The sequence below is a fragment of the Corapipo altera genome, unplaced genomic scaffold (assembly GCF_003945725.1).
Source record: "Corapipo altera isolate COAL_440 unplaced genomic scaffold, ASM394572v1 22b, whole genome shotgun sequence".
In the NCBI taxonomy this organism is placed as follows: domain Eukaryota; kingdom Metazoa; phylum Chordata; class Aves; order Passeriformes; family Pipridae; genus Corapipo; species Corapipo altera.
Genome location: NW_020884876.1, coordinates 17,466,034 through 17,488,922, shown reverse-complemented (window position 1 = coordinate 17,488,922; position 22,889 = coordinate 17,466,034). Strand labels below are relative to the sequence as shown.

Genomic DNA, 22,889 nt, shown 5'->3' with positions numbered 1-22,889 from the left:
CTAGTAGTACTTGTGTTAATTTTAATGATTTTTAAGGTGTTAGACCTGTTGCTGGTTTTACTTGGGCTTAAAAAATCTAAAAAAGCATTTTGCAGTTCTCTACCCCCTCTCTGATGTGGGTGCCCTAGTTAATCTGCCAGTGTGACTCATCTAGGTGATGCTGTCATGAAGCAGACTAGTCTTTTCCTGTATTGTAAAGCAAAGATCCTACTTCCTTGTGTTTGGTATCATTGTCTAATAGTGCAAGTTCCGCACAGTTTAAGATAAATACAGATGCCAGTTGCCAAGGAGCTTAACCATTCAAGGGGCGAAGAATTGTAGGGCTGGGCGACTTCAGGTGCTGAAAGTGGTTGAGGTCATGCCATATTAAAGTGAGACAGAAAATCAGTTTATGTAGGACTTTCAGTTGAACACCTCTGAGAATAGCAGCTTGTCAGCAATGACATAGCATTCTTTCTAGCTGAAGTACAGAAAGAGAAAAGGGACACCTTCAATGGTTAAGCTCTTTGGCATGAGAAAACAGCAAGGAATGTACAACAAAGTCCTTTAGCTGAATAAATTACACTTTTCCAGTGATGATTTTGTTGTTGTTTTTTTCTTGGTTTTACCTTTGCCTTATACAGAAAATATTCTTTTTTCTTTTTTTTTAATTATTAGTTTTCTTTCTTTTTTCATCTACCTCCCACTTTTCATTTGCAATTAACAATTTTACCTTTCTTTTCTGACTTCTTCTTTTTTTACTTACAGAAAGTTTTATGAGGTCAGTTGCTCTTGTCATAAAGATCCTCATACTGTGGGGATGAGATAAATATAAGGTACATCTAATGGTATAGAAAAAAAACCCCAAACATAAGAGGTTTGTACAGTCTCCTGTGAGAACATTAGGGCACAAGTTGTCTTTGATCTATACTATGCTGTATTGATTTAACTTTTAGTCCACTAATTAATATTATAACTGTTTGACCTTTAGTACATAATCTTTGAAATCAGGTTTGATATTTCAGCTGATATTTTTATATTTATAGTGAGAGCTTAGTTTCTTAAAGAATATTCCAGAGTAAGAGTGTCCACAGGAGAGTTATGCTGTCATAATCAAATATGTCATTAATTCTACTACAGTTTATGCCAGTAATAACTCTAGAAATAAAAGTTTTTACACATTTTTTTTCTTTTAAATGTAACCATTATTTTAAGGTATTTAAGGGGATTTTTTTCTCTCACAAGATGCCTCTCTCTGAAATGCTACTGAGGATTTAAACATCAAACCCACCCAGTAAAGTGAGTCACTGATTCTGTGCAGTAACTGTGGCTTAGCATCCATTAATGATAACATGTAGGTTAAAAGGCTTTCTTTCCTTCTGCAGTGATGGAACTTCTGAGACTGTCTACGCAGACATACTCAACAAAAGTTAGGATGGCTTAGCAAAGGTCATAATATGTATTTTAAAACCTCCCATCAAGGTGAATTAAACCCCCTTCCTTTCTGTATGCTAGAGTCCAAAGAGAATTCAGTGTAGCTTTTGTCTCTTACATTTGTCTTTTACAGGTTTTATTGCTTAGCTCCTGTAAGCAATGTGGATGTGAGACTCCTTCATGATTGTGAAAGTTGTGTAGTAGGTCAAAGACATGGTCCTCCTCTGGAAGGAGAGTGACTTTGATGAGAAGATTTTTGCAGTCTTAGCCATCTCCACTGCTTGTGATTTTTGTATAAAACTGATAGGAAGTTTTTTGAATCCAGTCAAAAGGCTGGCAATATGGACAGCTCAACACTTGCTGCAGTGCTACCATGGTGATAACAGAAAGCACTGAAAAAGTTAAAAAGGGCAAACAAAGAAGCTGAAAGTAAAAGAAAATTAAGCAATACACCATTCTTTGAATAGGTCATTCTGTAAGTCATCGATGCAGTTTTGCAGCCTGAGTTTGTATCCCCCAAAAGGAGTCTGAGACAGAGTAAGCTTTTCAATGGAGTAGGTGTGATAAAAACAGGCCAAGTTGAATTTTTTACGTAAAAGATAAGTAATATTGGAGATATCATTTGCCTAAGGTCTTTAGCCACATGCTTGCTCAAAATTTTACTTTCATGATTGTCATTTGAATTTGACAAGGAAAACTGTGAATAGTTACTTTTTTATAAAAATAGTCATTTATCTCCCATATTTGTGTGAAGCAGGTTAAACCTTTTACCATCAAGAGTGTTGCTTAATCTTTTATGTTGTATCCCTGTTCCATGTTGTGCTTGGGGGTTATTAATCTATTTCAACATTGATATGTGGAATGAAATAATTTTTTTCTTTGAAAGTTCATGTAATTGGGCCTACTTAGAGAAAATAATTCATTAATTTTAAGTCCCTAACTAGCATATTTTATACACATTTTGACCTTTTAAACTAGTAAGAAAAGCACTCCAAAATATTTTATATTTTTAAGCACACTAAATGCTTACCTTCTTTGAAATAAACAATTATATAATGAACGATACCTCTGCAGTATTTTAATGTACACCGTATTTAGCCATGTATTTCAAAACAAATAGAAACTAGCCCCTTTACTTTGAAAATATTTTTAAATTTTCTTTTGAATATGCAGAACATATATCTATCTCATGCATTGCATGAAGATTTAATAGTCGTGAAAACAAACCTGATTTTTATGTTAGAATAGCACAATTTTCCACAGTTGTTCTTGGCACAATTTTCTATTTCCATAACTTTTAAGATACTGTAAGGTACTGACTTCAGGTATCAAGATATTGTATTAAGCAGAAAAGGAGGAGAGGTTGTGCCTTGTTTCTGACTTCCAGCTGCCTTTGGTTTTCCTTTTTTTAGTTCCTCTTCTGCTTTTTCACATCATGTGTGATTTATATTTATATTTGCAATCAGTTTACTAAATGATATGGGGTTTTGTCTGTAATTCTTGTAATTTTTTTTTTAAATTCTGTGAATATGCATCTTTTTATGATTTGCCAGCTACATATAAAATCTTCAGGCTGCTATAAAAATACTCTTATTTGATTTGCATTTTTATCACCATTCAAATTAAAAGGGAAAAGTTCCTATATTCACTTGTGTGGTATTGGATTCAGTTCAGCAATATGGGCTAACGGTGCAAAAAAGTTCACTGAAGGAAACGTTCTGCATATAAATTGATCAAGACTTATGGTTAGTGTCTTGTAAAGGTTCAAAATTTTTCTACCATTTGGGCAGTCTATCTCCATAGGAAGAGTTGATGAGGTATTTGACAGAAGATAGCAGCAAAATGTACATTGTCTCCTCTGTTATTTATCAGTATCTAAACAAATTTATTCTTGCAATTACATAAAATATCTTAGTAAAACCAAAGACTATAAAAATGCAAATTAGTTCTGGATTCATTAAAAACAAATTATCTATGGACAGAATTGCTGTGCCTGATACTGTGAACTCGTAGCTGTATGGAATCATTGGTTTCAGTGAGCTGACAGTAGAGCCACATTTTCACTGCGATTTATTTGTGCATCTTCAAGGTGGGGAGTTATGTGGGGACTCGAGCCATGAGGGCTGAGGGTGTCATGGGCATGGAGCCCCATCCTGTAGCTCTTTGACCGCAGTGGAAAATGGAGGCATGATGGATTACTCCAAGAATTTCTTCAGTAGAAAGGTAGAAAGGTTTTCTAACACTGTGAAGAATACTTCTTCCTGCACAGAGCCATTCTGTATGTTACAATGCTGGCTTCAATTAAGCAAGTGCTATTTGCACAATGGTGAGTGAGCTTGAATTATTAAGCTTCTCATGTTTGATCTGTTTCCTGTTTCAGTAAATAGCAAAACTTCCAATGACTCCAATGAGAATAAAATTAAGATGTTACTGTATATTATATGTTTGCATAATAAAAGAGTGGTTCTCGGGAATATATTTCAATGGGAATTTCAGGTACTGAAACAGCAGATCTGCTTAGGTTGTTCTGAAATTGACTTCAGCTGTTTTCGGTGTTTCTTAAGAGGGTGAACTGAGGCACTTCTAGTTTTCAGGGCTAGGCATTTCACAGTATCCCCAAAGAAATGCTCAGTGAAAAGGTGAAAGAGCTGCGATGGAGGGGGAGAAATCCCATTACTGCTTTATGTAATAGATTCAACCATTTTTCATGTAATTTAATATAGAGAACAGCAAAAAAGTCTTTATATGTCTCAACCTTTTCTGATTTATAAGGCATTAGAGGGTACCTGTATACTGTAACAAATTGGCAGTGTTTGGATGCAAAAGCCTTTCTGTTGATTGTGATCCTTTAGGGGGGATGAAGCCTGTTAAGCCCTGAGGACTTCTTGAAAAGAGATTCCTTCTGGTCAGGTGGAAAGTAAGGGAGAAAGACTACATTGATGGCGAGGATCACAGGCAGAGCAATTCTGAAATAAGAACCTTAGAAGAGCCAAGACTGGGGAGAACCAGTATGCTGAAATTTGCAGATTTGCCTTACTGACAATGAGCCAGAATAAATGAGATTTTGATTCCATGCTGATGACTTTATATCAGAGGAAGTTGGGGAACCCATTTGCTGTTGGTCATTCACTATATTTTTTTTCTTTTAAATGCATCGTCCTCTTCCTTGTTCTGTAGTTTATAAAACTGTCAATAAGCTTTAGATTAGACTTTGTTCTCTAAAGGGAAATGTTTTTAAACAGTACTCAATATAATCAAGTATTTTGTCATATGCAGGTATTATGCACTATTTGTTTGTTTCTTGTAATAAACCCTTAAGTAAATTTATACAACAGAGCTGACACCGAATATGTGCTTAGAATAGCTGAGTTCAGCTTTGTCGCATGGGTCCTGAGTCTAAGTGAAAGAATACACACCTGTGATTTTCTGGTGGCTTGCCACCTAGGGTGAGCCATATGGTTAAATAAGTGTTATGGAACAAACTAGGTGGCATGCTACAGCTGAGATCTAGGTTTGCCCTTCACTTCATTGCTTTGCATGCCATATGCTACAAAATGCTGTATTTTGTTGCATTACAATGCAGATCAGGTGTATTTATAGAAGCTATTTCAAAAGCTTGATACTGTATGCATTAGAATGCTCTATATGCAAAGACTGAATACTCTGGGCAAACAGTGTGAGGTACTAGATTACCCTGAACAGTTATTGTATTAAGGGCAGTTAAATCCAGTATGACTTAGAGAGATAAGTAACATTTTTAATAATCATCCTTTAGTGTAATCTAAATGTTTTTTCTTGATTTAACTATGGAAAAATACCAAATCAAGCAAGCATTCAGCCCCCCAACCATAGTATCCAAAATTTGAAATAGCTACTGAATTTCAGGTAGGGGAGACACTAAAAAGCATATTCTTCCTTTCACTATTAGGATATAGCAAGAAGTCTTAGCTATTTCACTCGAACTTCAGCAATTGATCAAGCTTGTTGTTTTCTTAGCTATGAAATTTGTGGTCTGATTTTCCAAAAGTAATGGAGAGTGTTATTAGAGCTGTCACATAGTAATTTTTTCAACTGTAGGAGCTCAGTTATGTTTTGTAACTCTAAAGTCTAATTATTCAAGACTGGACTACTCTCCCTGCAGTGCACAGCAACCACTCCATCTAGCTTGTGCTCGAAATTTTAAGTAGCTACTTGTAAGTATAACAAATCAGTCTACAAGATCTACAGCATGATTTACTGTATTTTGACAGTGCTTGTTTTTGCTTCATGAAACAGACACCTAAATCATGACAGTTGTTTGAAAGTCATGAGTTTTTTAAAGTAACAAGAGAGAAGAGAGTTAATATTTCTTTGGGAAGTGACGCATTTAGCACACTTAGCATTTTTTCAATGAATTAGGACTTAAAACACTAAGACAGACACTAATGATAGGACTGTGCAAAATGTCAACATGCATAAACAGTTTTTACTTTTTTTGGGGCATCTGGTGTAACCTGAACATATGTGACTGTGAAAAATGAAGTACCTGTTAAGAAAAGGAAGTTAAAGAAGACTTGAAGCTTAATACTTCAGTTCTTAGTGTAAACTGCTTTTTAGCAAGTTGTCAGTAAAAACCTGGGATACTCAATGGGCACTAAATTTATGCAGCCCAACGTAACCAGTTCTACTTCTATGCCATCATATCAGATTTTACTTCTGTTCAAATGGAAATATGCTTTTCATACCTGCTGGGAATACATGGGTATCTCCACCTGAAGGGTTCAGTTTGGATTAAGAATAGATTATTTGAAGGAAGCTTCCTAATCAACCCTGACTCTGCTGCTTAGTTCTTGTTCTGGAGTGGTCTAGATGCACAAGGAACATGTTCTTTTTCAATTAACTGAACTAGAGGATGTGTTTCTGGAGTTCTACCAATGTAATCAAACTGCTAGTGTGCATTTAGTCCACATGGATGACCTAAAGTCAGCTCTGGGTAAAACCCCTGAAACCAATATATTAGTATTCAATACCAACTTTCCTTTCTGCAGATATGCTCTGAGGGCAGTGTACTGCTTTCTACTATACTCATAGTTAAAGGACCAGTATGAGCAAACAGAGTGCAGTATGTGCTGTGAATAGATCTCCATGTGGCTGGAGCATGCAGATTAGATCCTTAGTCTGGCCTTTTGATGTGCAGTGCAGATGGTAATTTTTTTTTTAATGTCAGTAATCTATTTCTAGGGGGCTTATCTCAGGCTCCTTAAAGTTGATATGTTTCCCTGAACCAGCATTTTTTGGAAGGACCCTATACTAAACACTTTTTTCTAATATTTAATACAAAGGAGAAGTGGATTTTAATTTCTATGATGTTAAAGTGCCTGGAAAAGACCATTATTTTGACTAAACTTGTGCCTAGAAGCTCTTAATAAACAGAGTCAATTTGAGGTGACTATTTGCAAGGGAAATCGAAAAGCTTTATTTGCTTTGCTAAAACAAATTTACTAAATAGTGTTGATAAATATTTTAATAATTGTTTATCTCAGGTAAATTATGGTAAAGTTTTAAAGCATAAAAACACCTGGTGAAAATCGCATTTTCCAAAAATGAGTTACTGATCTTATACGCATATAAGTCGGTTTCCTGACATTGAGATCTACTTTGCTCAGCTAAAGGAAGAGTTATGGTTTGAAATTGTAAGGCCATGGAATGTCTTTGTGTGTGTGTGTGTGTGTGTGTGTGTGTGTGTGTGTGTGTGTGAGTTTGTGTGAGTGTGTGTGTGTGTGTGTGTGTGTATGTGTGTGTGTTGGTTTGGACTCATCACTGAAACAACAGTTTAGGGTGAGTGAATGGCATATTTTTATAAAGCACAATCTAGTAATCCTGTAAGTCTCCGCAAAACATATATAAAACATACATAAACATACAGAGAACATAGGTAATATAACAGGAGGTTTGCAATAGAGAACTTAAAAGCCCAGAAACTTGACTCTCTGACACCATTGCAGTGCTGAGTGGGAATGTGTTTTCCTGCTGCTTTAGACATTGTACAGGTTTCCTCTATAAATTATTTTATTTTTAATTTGATGTAGTGTATGTGCATGTCTATACATAGCATGCAGTACAATGTAGGTACTCAAATTAGCTCAGGTGGTATGGGCAGAACTGGCAAAACATAGAGATTAAACAGCGTAAAACTTCATGTAAACTAATTAGCCCTCCTCCTGTGAGATCCAAACACAGGAGGAAAAAATCTGGAAGTATAATTTCAGTCCCAGTGAAGCATATACTGTAATATTTTCCACTTTGAAGGATGAATCACTGCCTTGTTAAAGTAACTGTAATGATGTACTATATCACATCTTCACAAGTTTTGTTAACATGTTTATTCTGCCAACCGTAAACTGAGTTTTCCTAAATAAAAGCAAAACAGTTTGAAACTTTTAACGCATCTTGAAATGCATCAGGTTGTTGAAGATTAAAGCAACTGACAAAGGACAAAATTTCTTCCTATGCTTGCAATACGAGCTCATTTTACTTTATCATTTTAAAGCTCTCCATGCTGTTTTATTTTTGAGTAAGTTCTTCTCTTAATTAAATAAGTCGTATAATCAGGACAAATAGCTGTTCATTAGAGGGTCCTAATTAAGAGCATTTTACTGCTTTTTGGTTTGTATTACTAATTATGTTTATTGAATGGTATTTGAATACCTCCCAAGTATATGATGTTTCTCTTATTTCTGCAGTCATTGAAAAAATAAGGCACGCAGATAGGAAGGTGTGTGATGTGAGTATTGGACCATTTCTAAATACAAAACCTGGCAATTAGGTTAACAGCTGAAATCCACAATATGTTACTGGAAATTAGACTATGTCTGGATGTACTGCTGAAATGTCACCAAAAAAATCACATTAAGTATAAGCCATTGTTTGCTGTGGGCCAGAGGTTTAGGCCAGAAGAATGCTAGGTGGAAGTTATACAGGTGGAAGAGACTAATCATTTTTCCTATTAGGCGTAGAAGCTGTTAGACCCAAGACAGCATAGGAAATTGAGGTGTCTTGTCTTTATTATTGTTACATTTATTAATGACTGTGAGATATTCCTCTCTGCAGAGTTATATTTATGCCAAAATTTTTTAGTTAAATAACTTATTTGAAAATCAGGTTCAGCCATCTGGAGGGAGGAAGACCTTAGGCTAGGTATGACAGGTGATAGTACAGCTGTGTGCTGCAATGCTAGCTGCACTGAAGTGACAAGGTGTAGGCTGGACTGTGCAGGTTGAATGGAGTCGGCTCCCAGTTGCATCATTTCAGAGAGAGATATGTAAGCAATAAATGTCTAGGCCTAAACATCTGACTTTCTCAGAATAATATGTATGACAGGTCACCAATGACCAGCTGGAAAATCACAGTTTGTTTCTTTAAAAATGGAGTATGAAGTCTTCTGAGAGTAAGATCACTTTCATATTTCCTGCTCTACTTTCTCTGCCTTGTGAAATCTTTATTCCTTACAGCAGTTTCCTTAAAATTTATTCCAATTTTTTTTTTATTCTTACAAGTCAACCTCAGAGTCTTGTCTGCTAGCTATCCCCGTCCTTCTAACAGAGAAGGATGCTTTTTTCGGTGCTGAAACTGTTTCCTTTTAGATGGTATTAGAAAATCTGTTCAAGAGTGGTTGTTGGTCCTTTTAGCGCTATTAAAGAAAAATAGGTTTAATAAATTGAATCCCAATCTGGCAGTGTTTTAACAAAAAGTAGTTGTACCTACCAAGTTAATTTTATTTCTTTCTGAATCCTTTTACAAGTTTTTAAGTAGACAGTTTTACACAATGACATTTTCTTGGGAACTGCAGATTAGTTTAAGGAAATGTAGAAACGGCATGTTTCCAGCAATGCTGATTAAGGGGAAGAAGAGATGATCAGCTTTCTGTTGTATATAACATTTCTGGTTTGAAAAGTTTATGAAAATGGCTATGCTAAAAATGGAGAATTACATTTTTAGTTGGGATAAATTATATTGGCTCTGTTAAATTCAGTGGAGTGATGCTGATTGCACAAACTAAACCTGGCCCTGAAAGAGATGACTTCTCCATGTCTTGCAGTGTAGCTCCAGAAAGTCAGTAACCTCTTCTTATATTTGTTTATTTGCTTCTACATTGAGGAGATAATACTTTGTCAGACACTCAAGATTTTGTGTTAGTGAAAGGTCGTAATTGTTGGGAAAAGTAGAAACACGGTCAGAAAGCCAACCAGGCAGATTTGCAAGGAGAGTTCTTAGATTTGAAGGAAATTGATGAGTTAAAGTTAATGTTATCAAATAGAAATAGTGTGGGTTTTATTTGGAATGGTGGGAGGAGAGAAAGAATTGAGGCAAGAGAGAGAAGCTCCCTGAAGAAGGTTTGGATTTTGGAGACAAGTTTTTTGGAGGCAAGATAAAGTTATATTTCTTACCAGAAATCTTTGGGGTTCAGGAAGCATTATATTATACCTCCTTCAGCTGGAGGAAATGGAAATTTAGACAAATAAGCTTGTATCCTAAAAGTTCTGGGAAGAACTGTGTAAGAATTTTGTGGAATATGGACCTTTGGGGTTTTTTAATGAGAAGACTTACATTGCATTTTAATTTTGTTACAGGAGTCTTTTTTGATCTGTAAAAACGTAATTGTTCTAACATGATTCTTTCAGTGGTGTTTGCAATGATTTCTTTTGCGTCATGGTGATTGTCCTAGCAGTGAAAAAGATTTTCAAATGCTTTACAGTACACAGTCAAAAAATATGTAGTTGAATGCAACTGTCATAGAAACAGATTGTTTTTCTGACCTGTTGTTTCATTGTGAACATGATGTTTATTTACTACCTTCATTATTGCAGCATTAGCATATAGAGAAGCTGTGCCATATCATCATGTACTTTCCTAACAGATGGCTACTAACTTCTTGAAGGATTTTTTGTGCTTGCTTAAAATATCCCATATTGGCACGAAGTTTCTTTCCTCAGTGTGAAGTATGATTGACTGGTTGAAATAGATTAATCTGCCTCTCCTCTGATTTTTGAGCTTGTTTTGTACTGCAGCAAACCAGGTTTTGAGTTCAATTTTACAAAATGATCAAAGCTGCTTTTGCTAATAACATGGTGTGGAAAGTTCCATTCAGTTGCATAATCTCTGAGCAAACAGTTCAGGTTGTAGCAATAATTAAAGACTGCATTTCTGCTAGAAAAGGTGAAAAAACCCCATTCTTTGTACCTGCTTCACTGTAATTGTCCTCTACAGACATTCTGGCCTCAGAATTTAAATTTTTCCTTTTTTTTGTCTCTGAGGCTGTGAGAACTTCCCAGGTCATCTCCGTGCAAAACTGAGCCCCCCCCCCCCCCCCATTCTGTTACAGGTCATTGGTTTGCAAACTCCCTGTGGCGTTTTGTGCATTAATGCTGAATGTGCAGGTGAGGAGCTCATCACTGAAATATTCATGAGGTCCACAGCATTCTTTGTGTGTGAGCTCAATTCAATTCTTACCTTTCCCAGTGTGAGGTCTGTTTTTTTGTTTTGTTTTGTTTTCTATGAGATATATGTATGCCCAATCTGCAAAGAGGAAAATACACAGTTCATATAATTCGTCAGTATTGAATGGCTATAATTTTTGGCATGCAGATTTCCTTAAATGCCTAAAATAAGATAAAACTCCACACTTATTGGTGCTGGAATTAAAATTTGCTGAAAGAGAAAAAACGAAAGGTCTTTACTGTGTAATTCAGTGTTTTGTTATCCAGAAGTGGAGCATATTTTTAGTTTCAATTGTCACTGATTTTTTTAATTGGCATTGATTACCTCTCAGCTTTGGTAAAGAATATTTTGAAATTTTAAAATGCCAGCCTGTATTTGGCTTCAGTGTCCATGTTTTACTGAATCCTACCATGAAGCTTTGGTTTATTGTCTTTCAGTTATGATGCTCTTCTTTGAGCCTTGTGGAACTGTTTTTTTTCCCAATTTCAGTTAGCCTACCATGGCCTTAGAAAAATTAATTTCATCTCAAGTTGTTCTATTTAAATACATACTCCTTTGTGGTTCTAAATATCACTCTGGATGGACTTGTGTGATTCCTTACACCTTATTCACTCTTCCTAAAGTGAAGCTTACATCTATAAGGTAATAGTATAATTTGACTGTGTAAAGCAGACCATGCAGACTATGTATACTATTAGCTCAAAATAAAATATTTAATCTAGGAACGTGTATACAATATGCTGTCTACTGTGCTGCAATTTTCTTAATGGCTTTGGAATCTATCCGTACTGGGTTTTATTTTCATAATGATTTTCTGATACAGTTTCAATCATATGTGAATTCTCTTGGCAGCTGTGGTTCCTGTTTATTTTTTACTACTTTTGTTCCATCTATTGTTCATGGTTCCTTTCCACTGTTTGCCTGTTCATAATGTCGTCTTTCAGAAGCTGAAATTATCAGCTTGGCATTCAGTTTCCACATCTTGTTCCTGGCTACTTCTGACTCATCTATCAACTTTTCAAACCAATGAGTGTTTCCTTTGTGTTTTGGTCTCTTTTGGAGACTCTTTCTTATACCATAGTTTCTTTCTCTTAGAAGAAAGGGAATGATTATTCTATTGGGTGTGATTAAATAATTGCACTGAAGATTTATTTCCCTATGCTAATATTAAAAGTTTTGTTAACACTATAGTAAACCAAGTTAGTATAATAAAATAACATATAAAGCCACATTAATACTAGGCAGCATTTGAAATCTAAGTACTGAATAGCAAATGCTTTCTCGGTAATTTTAAATTTTCATCTTTGGACAGAAACCAAGTATCAATATTCTCATAAACAAAAATACAGAAATACTTGATAAAGTTAGAAGAATGTTAAGAGTCATGATACCAATGTTTGGAAGTTTACCTGTAAGCAGGTACCATTAGACATTTGTTTCAGTAAGTTAAATGAGCATTTTGCTAATTTTCTTTTCACAATGTAATTGTTCGTGAATGTAACAATATTACACTCATTACTCTCCATTTGGAGAGAACTGAAGGAAGAAAATCTTAGCTTAGGAAGACTTTCTAAAGATCAGGAAGAGTTTCTAAACATATGTATTCAAATCCAACTATTTTTTTCTGATTTTATGATTCAGTTCCTCAGTCATGCAGTTGTTCCTAAACTGGCCTCACTTCATTGTGTAATGTTGTGTGTTTGTGATACTTTTGTATTTTGAATTTGCAAGTGTACTCTTTAGTTGGCACTTCTTAGGTTTTGGGTGTAAGATGATACGCAGCACACAAATACACTCTATAAGAGGCAAAGAGCGTATATTGCTGTATTTGTTTCTGAAGAACTGGTTATGACCACAGTGCTAAATATCAGGTTATCTTGCCTATAGAGTTCAGTGAAAAACAAGATAGTGAAATGGAGAAAGTGGGAAAAAGGAAAAGGTATGAATGCATTGTGGTGAAAAGGAATTCTTAAGAAGAAGTAGAGGTAATTAACAATGGAAGAGTTAATAACTGAGCAAACAGTTTTGATCCCCCTTTGACATGGCACCTATTTCTCATTGTAGACTTAAGCTTAGTTTTGTTGAATGAATCTGGGCCCTATCTTTTGTAATAAAAGACTAGGACACATTTACAGTGTTCTGGAAAACAAGGGTAAATTAGGTTTGTGTCTGGTTATGTTAGTAGAAGAATAAGAAGTCAAATATAAAATATTTAATTCTTAACTATAACAAAACCTTCTGCTAATTATTCCTTCTCTGGCACCTTTATTTATGTACCCTTTTACATGGTTTCAACCCAGCTTTCAACCAAACACCATGCAGCCACTTGCTCACTCCCCCACCAGCAGGATCAGGGAGAGAATCAGAAGGGTAAAATCTAGAAAACTCGTGGGTTGAGATAAAGACAGATTGATAGAGAAAGGAAAAGCTGCACACACAAGAATTAATTCACAGCTTCCTATGGGCAGGCAGGTGTTCAGTGCTCTCCAGGGCCCCATCACACATAATAGTTGCTTGGGAAGACAAAACACCATCACTTCAAACATCCCTGCCAATTTACTCCTTCTTCACCCCTACTGTATATACTGAGCGTGATGCCATATGGTATGGAATATCCCTTTGGTCAATTCAGGTTACGTGTCCTGGCTGTGTCTTATCCCAGCCTCTCATGCAGCCCCAACTTTCTTGCCAGTGTGTCTGTAAGAAAAGCAGAAAAGGCCTTGACTCTGTGTTCAGCAATAACAAAAACATTTCTATATTATCAAGCCTGTGTTTAGCACAAATCCAAAACATAGCTTCATACCAGCCACTGTGAAGAAAATTAACTCTACTCCAGACAAAACCGGCACACCCTGTTTTTTGGAATTCTCAGTTATATGCCATTTTAAGAGAATCTCTCTAGAAAAATGATCACAAAATGAGCTTACTGTATTCTTCCCCTCTTTTTGCCATGTAGGCCATTGACTATTTCTAGAAAGGACAACGTAAAGAAACCCAAAGAAAACCAATTTATATATGAGAACTTGAAAGGAATGAATCCTAGCAGTTGCTTCGAATATCATTAATGAAATAGGACTTTCATATTTCAATGGCTTGTGAGTCCTAATCATCATGCTTTTTTTTGCTCTAATAACTGTGAACACCTTGTGATTCACCATCATAGAACTAATGTCTCACAGCAATAGCAATGTGACTGTAGATTTAGTCTAGGGTGAGAATCCTGCCAAAAACAATTACACTTTATGCATTATCCACTGGATCACCATAGATTTGGAAATACCATCCCTTTTTTCCCTGTCTGCTCCTAGAAGACCAAATAACCCAGAAAAAATGGAAGAATTTGTCGAGACAAAGCCTAAATGCTTATTTTTAGTAAGTTTTTATTACATAGCATAGGTGCCCATCCACTTACCTTTAGAATAATTTCTTAAACAAAAGCACAGCTCTGAGGTTCTTCAGTGTACAACTCTGACACTGAGCACTGCTGATGAAAATTTACTTTTACCTGGATTAAAGTTGATCCTGATTTTCTGGCTGACCCACACGTGAGTTATATCCATGCTTTCAAGATTTGTGTTACAGAGAGTTTTATCTAGCATTCAGGGAGTCCTCCCTGGTTTAATTAAATGAGAGATTGTATCTGTTTGGCAGATTTCGTAATAATTTTTAAAATGTAAGATTTTTTTACTTTTATCATATTATTTGTTGACATTGTTTACACATGTATGTGGAATTCAGCTTTTAAACTGGACCTCCTCTAAGTACCTAGAACTGCAGTGATTTGACTTGCCCAGCTAGAGGTAGTGCTTTTTACTTGTCTTTCACTTTATGCAGGAGAGGAGATCAAAATTCCAGTTTTGCCAACCTTCCCCAGAAGACACATGCATGTAAGGACTAATGATTTATCAGGTGTAAAGAATATTAAATGGAGAGTCGGTCATGGTGTTAATCCAAGAGTACTGTGTTTGGTCAATAGACAGTAAGTAACTCGTGGTGAGAGGCAGTATGAGTTTGTGCCATGTCAGAGGGGATGTTCAGTTTAAAAGAACAGCAGTTGTCTTCTGAAGAAAGTGTAATGGGTGCATGTTTGCATCACAGGAGAGGTACGGAACTCCTTCACCCACTGAAGCACAGGCCAGGAGTATTAACAGGTCTGTCCTGCTGGTGGAAGGTGGAATGACACCTTTTACCCTGTCATGGGTTGACCCTGGCCAACAGCAACACACTCACAACCACTCTGTTGCTCCTCTCTGCTCCCAGTGTACAGAGGACAAAATAGGAAGACCAAAATGAGAAAACTCAGGCATCAAGATAAAGACAGTTTAATAAGTGAAGGAATGAGAAAACAAGTGATGCAAAGGCAATTGCTTACCCCTTCTCACAGGCAGACCAGTGATCAGCCAGTCTCCAAGTAACAGCCACCTTGTTAGTCAGAGCCCTCAACCCTCTGCATCCCCTGCAACCATTTATGGCTGATCATGATGGTGTATGGTATGCAATATCCCTTTGACCAGGTTGAGTCAAGGGGTTTGCCTGTGTCTCCTCCTAACTTCTTGCCCACTCACAGCCTACTTGCTGGGATGGGCAGAGGGAAGAAGAGAAGGACTTGACACTGTGCAAACACTGCTCAGCAATAGCTAAAACAGTGGTGTGTTAGCAGTCCTGTTTTGGCCACAAATCCAAAACACAGTACCATCAGGTGGCTGTGTGGAAAGTGATCGCCAACCCAGCCAGACTCAGTGCATGCCCATCTTCAGATAGTCTCAGTTTGCATTTGAAGCCCAGCATAAGTAATCTGTGCTCTATTTATTTACCATCACAAGCAATTGGGTGATTTGGGGGTGATTTTTTTTTCCTTCTTCCAAATGAAGTGGTTTGTTTTTTTTTTTTAATGGAAGTTGAGATCTATTTAGTTACTTGAGTTCAGGACCAAGGACAAAGCCCAATGGCATGGGCAATTTGAATATTATCTCAAAGATGTTTAGCCAAGGCCTGACAGGTTTAGGTGTCTGCAGTGTCAGGAAAGGGAGGGAAGCATGGGGGAGGAACCAAGACAGAGGCTGGCATACAGTGGTCTTAAGACCCAGTTTTTGCTCTCTATTAGGGCTGGCAGTGGTGATTCAGAAAAGGCGTCACCCATGGTTTTCAGATTGTCTAGTGCAGGCAGCTGGCCCTGGTTTTTGGCTGTTGTAGGCAATGTTATTTCATCTATGCCTAAAATCACTGGCTGGCAATGGAAGAAAAGCAATAAATTTGACAGGAGATGTGGTAGCATCCTAGGTGTTGACAATAGTGACATAAAACATTTTTATTTTTTAGTGGTCCTGGGATGACACTGTTGTTGTCTCTGTCACCTAATATGCAGCGTTAAAATGATTTTAATACAGAAGGTCACAGTAACAGAGTTCTGCAAAATTCTCACCCAGGGATCCAGAAGTAAACTGATGCTTTATTTTAATGTACATTTTGAAGGTGAGTTATGAGACATTAATGCCTTTATTGTAGTAAGTTCAAAAAGTATTTAGCCTTCACTGCACATGGGAAACAATAATCCATGAGTGTGTGGGAAGGTAGTGAGTTGGTTTTGTCTCAGTGAGAGCATAATAATTTGAAACAGAACAAGAAGTTCCAGTAACTTAAACAGTAAAGCTATTCAGAAAATTCACAGCCCTTTTCAGAAATCTTTGTTCAGCATGACACAGCTGCCCAGACAGGCCTTCGATGGGAACATGTTGCCACATGGGTGTTGGGCTGCAGAGTGGGTCCTGCTCTTATGCCAGTACTGACCAGCAGCAGTGAGCACTCCTATGGGAGGGGTGCCCAGGTAGGGGAACTCTTCAACTCGGTGACAGAGTTCCAGGAGAAGGTGAGTAGGTTGAGGAGTATCAGCCAGAGATAGAGTGAGAGAGACTACTGGTATTTCACCTGTTTTTTCATGAGAAAGGCTGAACAGGGAGACATGACACTTGATAGAGAGGATTCCCTGTCCTCTCTCTGCATGGCTGGACACAGTGACTTAAGGTATAGGGGGCAATGATGACAAGTTCCTGTAGAACTGCATTAGATAGATTTTCAGGCGTCGGCAAGTTCCTGCCTTGTATAGCTGGCCTGTCTCCTCTGCAACTGCCCCCCCTTCCCAGATGCCCTCACATAACAGGTGCGAGGCCGTGCAAGTGTGACTGGACAATAACGAAGACGATGGTTCTTCTAGCATGGAGGTGTTGTGGACGTTAAGTTGGCCTACACTCTGCATCAAAACTGTTTCCGTAAAGAAAAAAAGGTGTGTCATTGTCATGGGAGACTCCCTTCTGAAGGGAACAGAGGGCCCCATATGCCAGCCAGACCCACTTCTTAGGGAATTCTGTTTCCTCCATGGGGCCTGGGTTAAAGATATGAAGAGGAAGCTTCCTGCCCTGAATAGTGTCCTCAGATTATAATCCTTGATTCATTTTCACGTAGGTAGCAAAAAAGTTGCAATGAGAAGTCTGAGAGCAATCAAGAGACTTCAGGAACTTGGGATGACTAGTTGAGGGATGAGGAGGAGCATGAATGGCATTTTTCTCTATCCTTTGAAGTGGAGGAAATTATAAGGGAAGAAACAGGAAAAGCCTGCAGATCAATACCTGGCTCTTAGCCTGGTGTTGTCAGTAGAATTTTGGTTTTTTTTGGTTGTGAGTCAGTTTATGTGACACCATGACTGCTGGGACCAGGGAAGTTCCAGTTTTCTGAAAATTAGCAAATGTGACACCCACCTACAAGAGTCTGAAGGATGATCTGGCCTGTCAGCCAGACCTCAGTGCCGTGGAAGGTCATGGAGCAGGTCATCTTGAATACTATCACAAGGCACACGCAGATCAAGCAGGTGATCAGGCCAACAGATTTGTGAAAGGCTGCTTGACCAGCCTGATCTCATTCTGTGGCAAAGTGACCTGGTTGGTGGGAAAGGCTGTAAATCTGGTCTGCCTGGACTTTGGTAAAGCCTTGGACACTATTTCCCACATCATTCTCTTGGAGAAACTGTCTGCCTATGGCTTGTAGGAGTAAAAAACTGGCTGGATGGCCAGGCCCAGAGAGTAGTGGTGAATGGAGTTAAATCCAGCTGGCAAGTGTTGTTCCCCAGGGCTCAGTCTTGGGGCCAGTTCTGTTTAATGTATTTTTAACAATCTGCACAAGGGGTTTGGGTGCACCCTCGTTCAGTTTGTAGGTGACACCAAGTTGGGCAGGAGTGTTGATCTGTTGCAGGGTTGGAAGGCTCTGCAGAGGGATCTGTGCAGGCTGAATTGATGGACCAAGGCCAATTGTATAAGATACAACACAGTGATGGGTCCTGTATTTTGGATCACAATAACCCCATACAGTGCTACAGGCTGGGGGGAGAGTGGCTGGAAAATAACCCAACAGGAAAGGACATGGGGTGCTGGTCGACAACCGGCTGAGTATGAGCCAGCAGTGTGCCCAGGAGGCCAAGAAGGCTGGTGGCAAGCTGGCTTGTATTAAGATTATTGTTGAGAGCAGGACCAGGGCAGTGATCATACCCCTGTATGATGCACTGGTGAGGCTGCACCTCAAATCCTGTGTTCATTTTTGGGCCCCTCACTACAGGAAAGACATTCATGTGCTGAAGTGTGTCCAGAGAAGGGCAGTGGAGCTGGTGGAGGGTTTGGAGCCCAAGTCTAATGAGGAGTGGCTGAAGGAGCTGGGGTTGTCTAGCCTGGAGAAAAGGAGGCTCAGGAGATACCTTATTACTCTCTGCAACTACACGAAAGGAGGTTGTAGCGATGTGGAATTTGATCTCTTCTTCCAGGTAACAAGCAATAGGAGAAGAGGAAATGGCCTCAAGTTGGGCTAGGGAACATTTAGAGTGGATATTATGAAAAATTTCTTCGCAAGAAGGGTTGCGAAGCATTGGAACAGGGCCCAGGGAAGTGGTTGAGGAACTATCCGTGGATGTATTTAAAAGTTGTTGAGATGTGGCACTTGGGGACATGGTTTAATGTTGGACTTGGCAGTGGTGGGTTAACGGTTGGACTGTGATCTTAAAGGTCTTTTCCAACCTAAACAATTCTGTGACTCTGTATCAATTTGCAGTTGGGACAGAAGAGGTCTGATCATTTTGTACCTAACCCTGGAAAACCTGCAGCATCCTTTTGTGAAGGGATGTTACTCATCAAGTTTTTTAATCACTTGTATTCTGTCACCTGAGGTAAAATTCTGACCTAATTAAAGTTAATAGGTGATAACTTAAAACTGGCAGACTCAGAATTTCACTCATACTGTTTAGGTGCTTTTAATGGGAGCGTAGGAATAATTAGGATGTGAGAGATAACTGGTAGCAAAGCCATGAAAAGAGGATAGCAGTGAGTAATAACAGGCATAATAATAATAACAGGCAGAATAATAATTTTTTTTTTTTATTAACCACAGTTTTTAAAATATACAATTTCTTTGAAAGGTAAAATATTGTATTAATGCAAATCTAAGAAATTTTAAAAATAAGTCAATTTATTTTTGCCCTTATATGAATTATATGCAAGGATTAGTGCATAAAATAGCTGGGAAAAATTAGCTTCATTTACACTGTGCTTTCTATCTATAAGCAGGTCAGGTGTAGCAGGGCTTGCTGAGGCTGAGGCTGACTAGCTGTTTTCTCTAGAAGGATGTGTGTTGTTCAAGGTGACTCTGCAAACCAAAAAATGCATAAGCAATAAATGGGAATTAATCAGAGATGAACATTTCCCTACTGTACCTTGGTTTTAGAACTTGGGCACTAGTATACCCTGCAATGTCAAAGAAGAGAATAACCCAGAAGAACTGGCTCTTTTGCGCAGGCTGCCGTGGTCAGTCACATTCATCAATTCGCTTAAATTGTCTCCAGTGATAAAAAGTGAATAATCAGCATGTTATTTACACCTATGAGGTTATTCTTTCTGCAACATGACCGCAAGTTTCATCCAGAAGGACCAGCTTTTGCTGAGTCCTATGAAGCAGGAATTAAAATAATGCCTTGAAAAGGAAGGGTTTTAAAGATTGTCTTCTTATTGGTGTTAATAGATTTGCTTTTAGTTTTGGCTTTATGTTTCCACAAATGGAAAGTTATTTAAAGTATTCTGCAAAAAGCTCAGTAAGTCTTGAGCTCAGAGACAGTTTATTTTTAACGTGACAAAACATTGTCCACTTCTGTAGTGGTATGTGTGGTCATAATGACTTATTTTTTAAATTGCAACTGCCATTGATGTTTGCATCACTATTCTTTACAGCATACATTGATTTTAAGAATAAGTTGGTGAGCTTTATTTCTGAATTTATTGTCTAGGAATGTGAACCACATCTCTGATATTTTCTTTTTTGTTGTTTTTTTCTTGTGGAAACTTTATATTACTAATACTAACAAATAATAATCTCCACAGCAGAGTATTACTTTTTTCTCCTGACATTTGTGTGATCAGACATTTTGTCAGACATATATTTCTCATAAATATATCCATGATAGACTTTTCAATAGTTTTTTAAAATAAATTCACCTAATTGTCTGTCTGTCTTCCTCCTAGTCTGCTCCCAGTTTTCAAGAGGAGTCTTTGCTATTTTTGGATTCTATGACAAGAAGTCTGTAAATACCATAACATCATTCTGTGGGACTCTTCACGTCTCCTTCATAACTCCCAGCTTCCCAACAGATGGAACACATCCCTTTGTCATTCAGATGAGGCCTGACCTCAAGGGAGCTCTTCTTAGCTTGATTGAATACTATCAGTGGACCAAGTTTGCATATTTGTATGACAGTGACAGAGGTAAGGTGTGGTACTTTTTTCCTGCACCCTGTTTGCCAGATGTATCTTGCTGAAATGTGGAATTCGTATTAGATAAGTAAATGACAAAAGAAATATTTACCTTCAACAAGTATAAGCGTAAGCGTAAGCTTCAATTTAGAAATGAGCTCTTGAGACAGAAACAAAATTCTTTAAATGAGAATGAAATTATAACGGTATGCACTAATAGAATTGCAAGCTTTAAGCAGTGTGAGATTAATCACATGTTGTAAAACAGTTTCTATGAAAAGTTTTCTCTTTTTTTTTGTTAAGGAAACATCTAAGGAGAGTAAAAATAAGTCTGAGCATGAAGGGCAATCTGCTACCACAGAATCACTCCACACATGCAAAATCAGTAGTTGGGCATGAAGCAAGCAAGAATCTTTGATGCAGATCCCTGTTTCTTTGGAGATTGCTTTTGATAAATACTCGAGTTCCTCTCCTCCAATGAGCTTAGATGTTATTGTTGATACTGATAAACCCAAACCTACCACTTGCGATCAACTGATTCTGTGGTACAGGCTTCTCAAGTCCTATACTCATTTATGACTGTAGTAGTAATAATATAACAGTTTATGAACTTGAAAAAATCACTTGCAAATTGTGGTATATCAATTAGTTTTCTGAGAAGAAGCAGCATTATACAGAAATGGTGGGGGTTTGACTGTTTTTTCTGGAATTCCATTATCATTCCTTTTTCAGGTTCTCCTCACCTAGTAGTCTTTGGCTAACTTTCTTCTATTCTTACCTGCTCACGTTCCCTTTAAAAAGGCTATTTTGTGGCTTGCCTGCATGTTGATTGGTCAGAGTTAAATACTAAGTGCCTATTAAATTATAAGATTAGATTTAAAGATTTAAAGATTAGATTTATTTATACCACTCCATGGTTTGTTGAGTAATGGGGTGACGTTAGATTCCCTGCATTCTGATGCCATTTTATACCTGATGTTCAGAAGCTGAAGGGACCTCTTAAAGAAAGTTCTTTTTTGTTGTCGTAAGCACTGAAGTTAGCAGAATTAATACTGGTATCTAGCCTCCAAAGGTAATGTCACATGGGACAATGAATGCTCATTTCTCTGACAGATCCTTTTCAAATTCACATTAGAATCAGAAAAATTCACTGTCTTTTTAGAAAGGACATATGTAAAACTACTTGCTTAGCCAATACGCTGCCAGTCATCTAACAGTATGTAGAATGTGACCTGCATGTGATTTATATTTAGGAAATACTGAAAAACACCTAGTTCTTCCTGTGATCTGCGCAGTCTGGATCTGGCCAGATTTTCTTATTTTCTTTCTTATTTTCTTATTTGTTTGTTTTAATTGTGGCAAGACACCCCAGTGATAACAAGCTCCAAGGCATGAAGCTCCTACTTTCATGTGAAGTAAATCGTTGCTCTACAGTGCTCCCCACTGATTTCACAAGGTTAACCTACAGAGTCAAGCAGTATGTAGCCAGCAACAGTAACATCAAATCCTGAAAACACAAGTCCACAGTTCCTTTTAACACTTCTGCATAATTGTTGATATAGTGACAGTGATGTATATTTAAGGAATAATATATAGTTTAAAATGTTTCCACCTTCTGGAGTGAGATAAAAAAGGCAAAGAGACTTACTCTTCATGGAAACTATGAAGGCTAACAGGAATTAGTTTGATGACTTATTCCAAAAGAATCATCTATTGCTACTGTTATAGCACCTCTGTGGTAAGGGACTGAGTGGCGTACAGGGCAATTTCCTCTCTCATTCCTTTCTATAAGAAGTGAGGCCATTCAGTATATGCATGCCCAAACTATTGCTGGCTTAATACAGATCTACTCTTATGCAATGTGAATTAGTGTCCTTTACCATCCTTACCTCCTCTCCACTGCCAGTGCTAAAGAGTGGGTCTTGGAAAAAAGTACTAACATTATTGGAGGATTCTATCTGTAAAAGAACTGCTAATTTATTCAGCCTCTGTTCAATCTTCCTTTTCAGAGCTCACTGAATTAAGAGTTTGTCTCATGATAACCAATAGAGGTTCAGGCATGTAGTAATCCTGCAGCTTAAAAGCAACTGATGTTGCTGGAGTTTTTTCCTCTGAAGATTCCCACTTCTGTTACCACTCTCCAGATTATTTCACATCATCAGAAGTATTGCTGGGCATGCTTTTTGTTAGTTTGGAGTCTTTCTGGTAATTTTGCAATGTGTT

At 37.6% G+C, this 22,889-nt stretch overlaps 1 protein-coding gene across 6 annotated transcripts in view; it reads left to right on the top strand.

Moving 5' to 3' along the window:
* Positions 1–22,889, top strand: part of GRIA2 (glutamate ionotropic receptor AMPA type subunit 2) — a 96,607-nt gene that overhangs the window by 24,860 nt on the left and 48,858 nt on the right. For all 6 annotated transcript variants that reach the window (XR_003526471.1, XM_027636162.1, XM_027636158.1 and 3 more), the window contains exon 3: positions 20,439–20,678. Coding sequence is in view for 5 of the 6 variants with exons in the window: in XM_027636162.1 (XP_027491963.1) it covers positions 20,439–20,678 (240 nt within the window). In the remaining variant the exon portion in view is untranslated. The remainder of the gene's footprint in view (positions 1–20,438; positions 20,679–22,889) is intronic.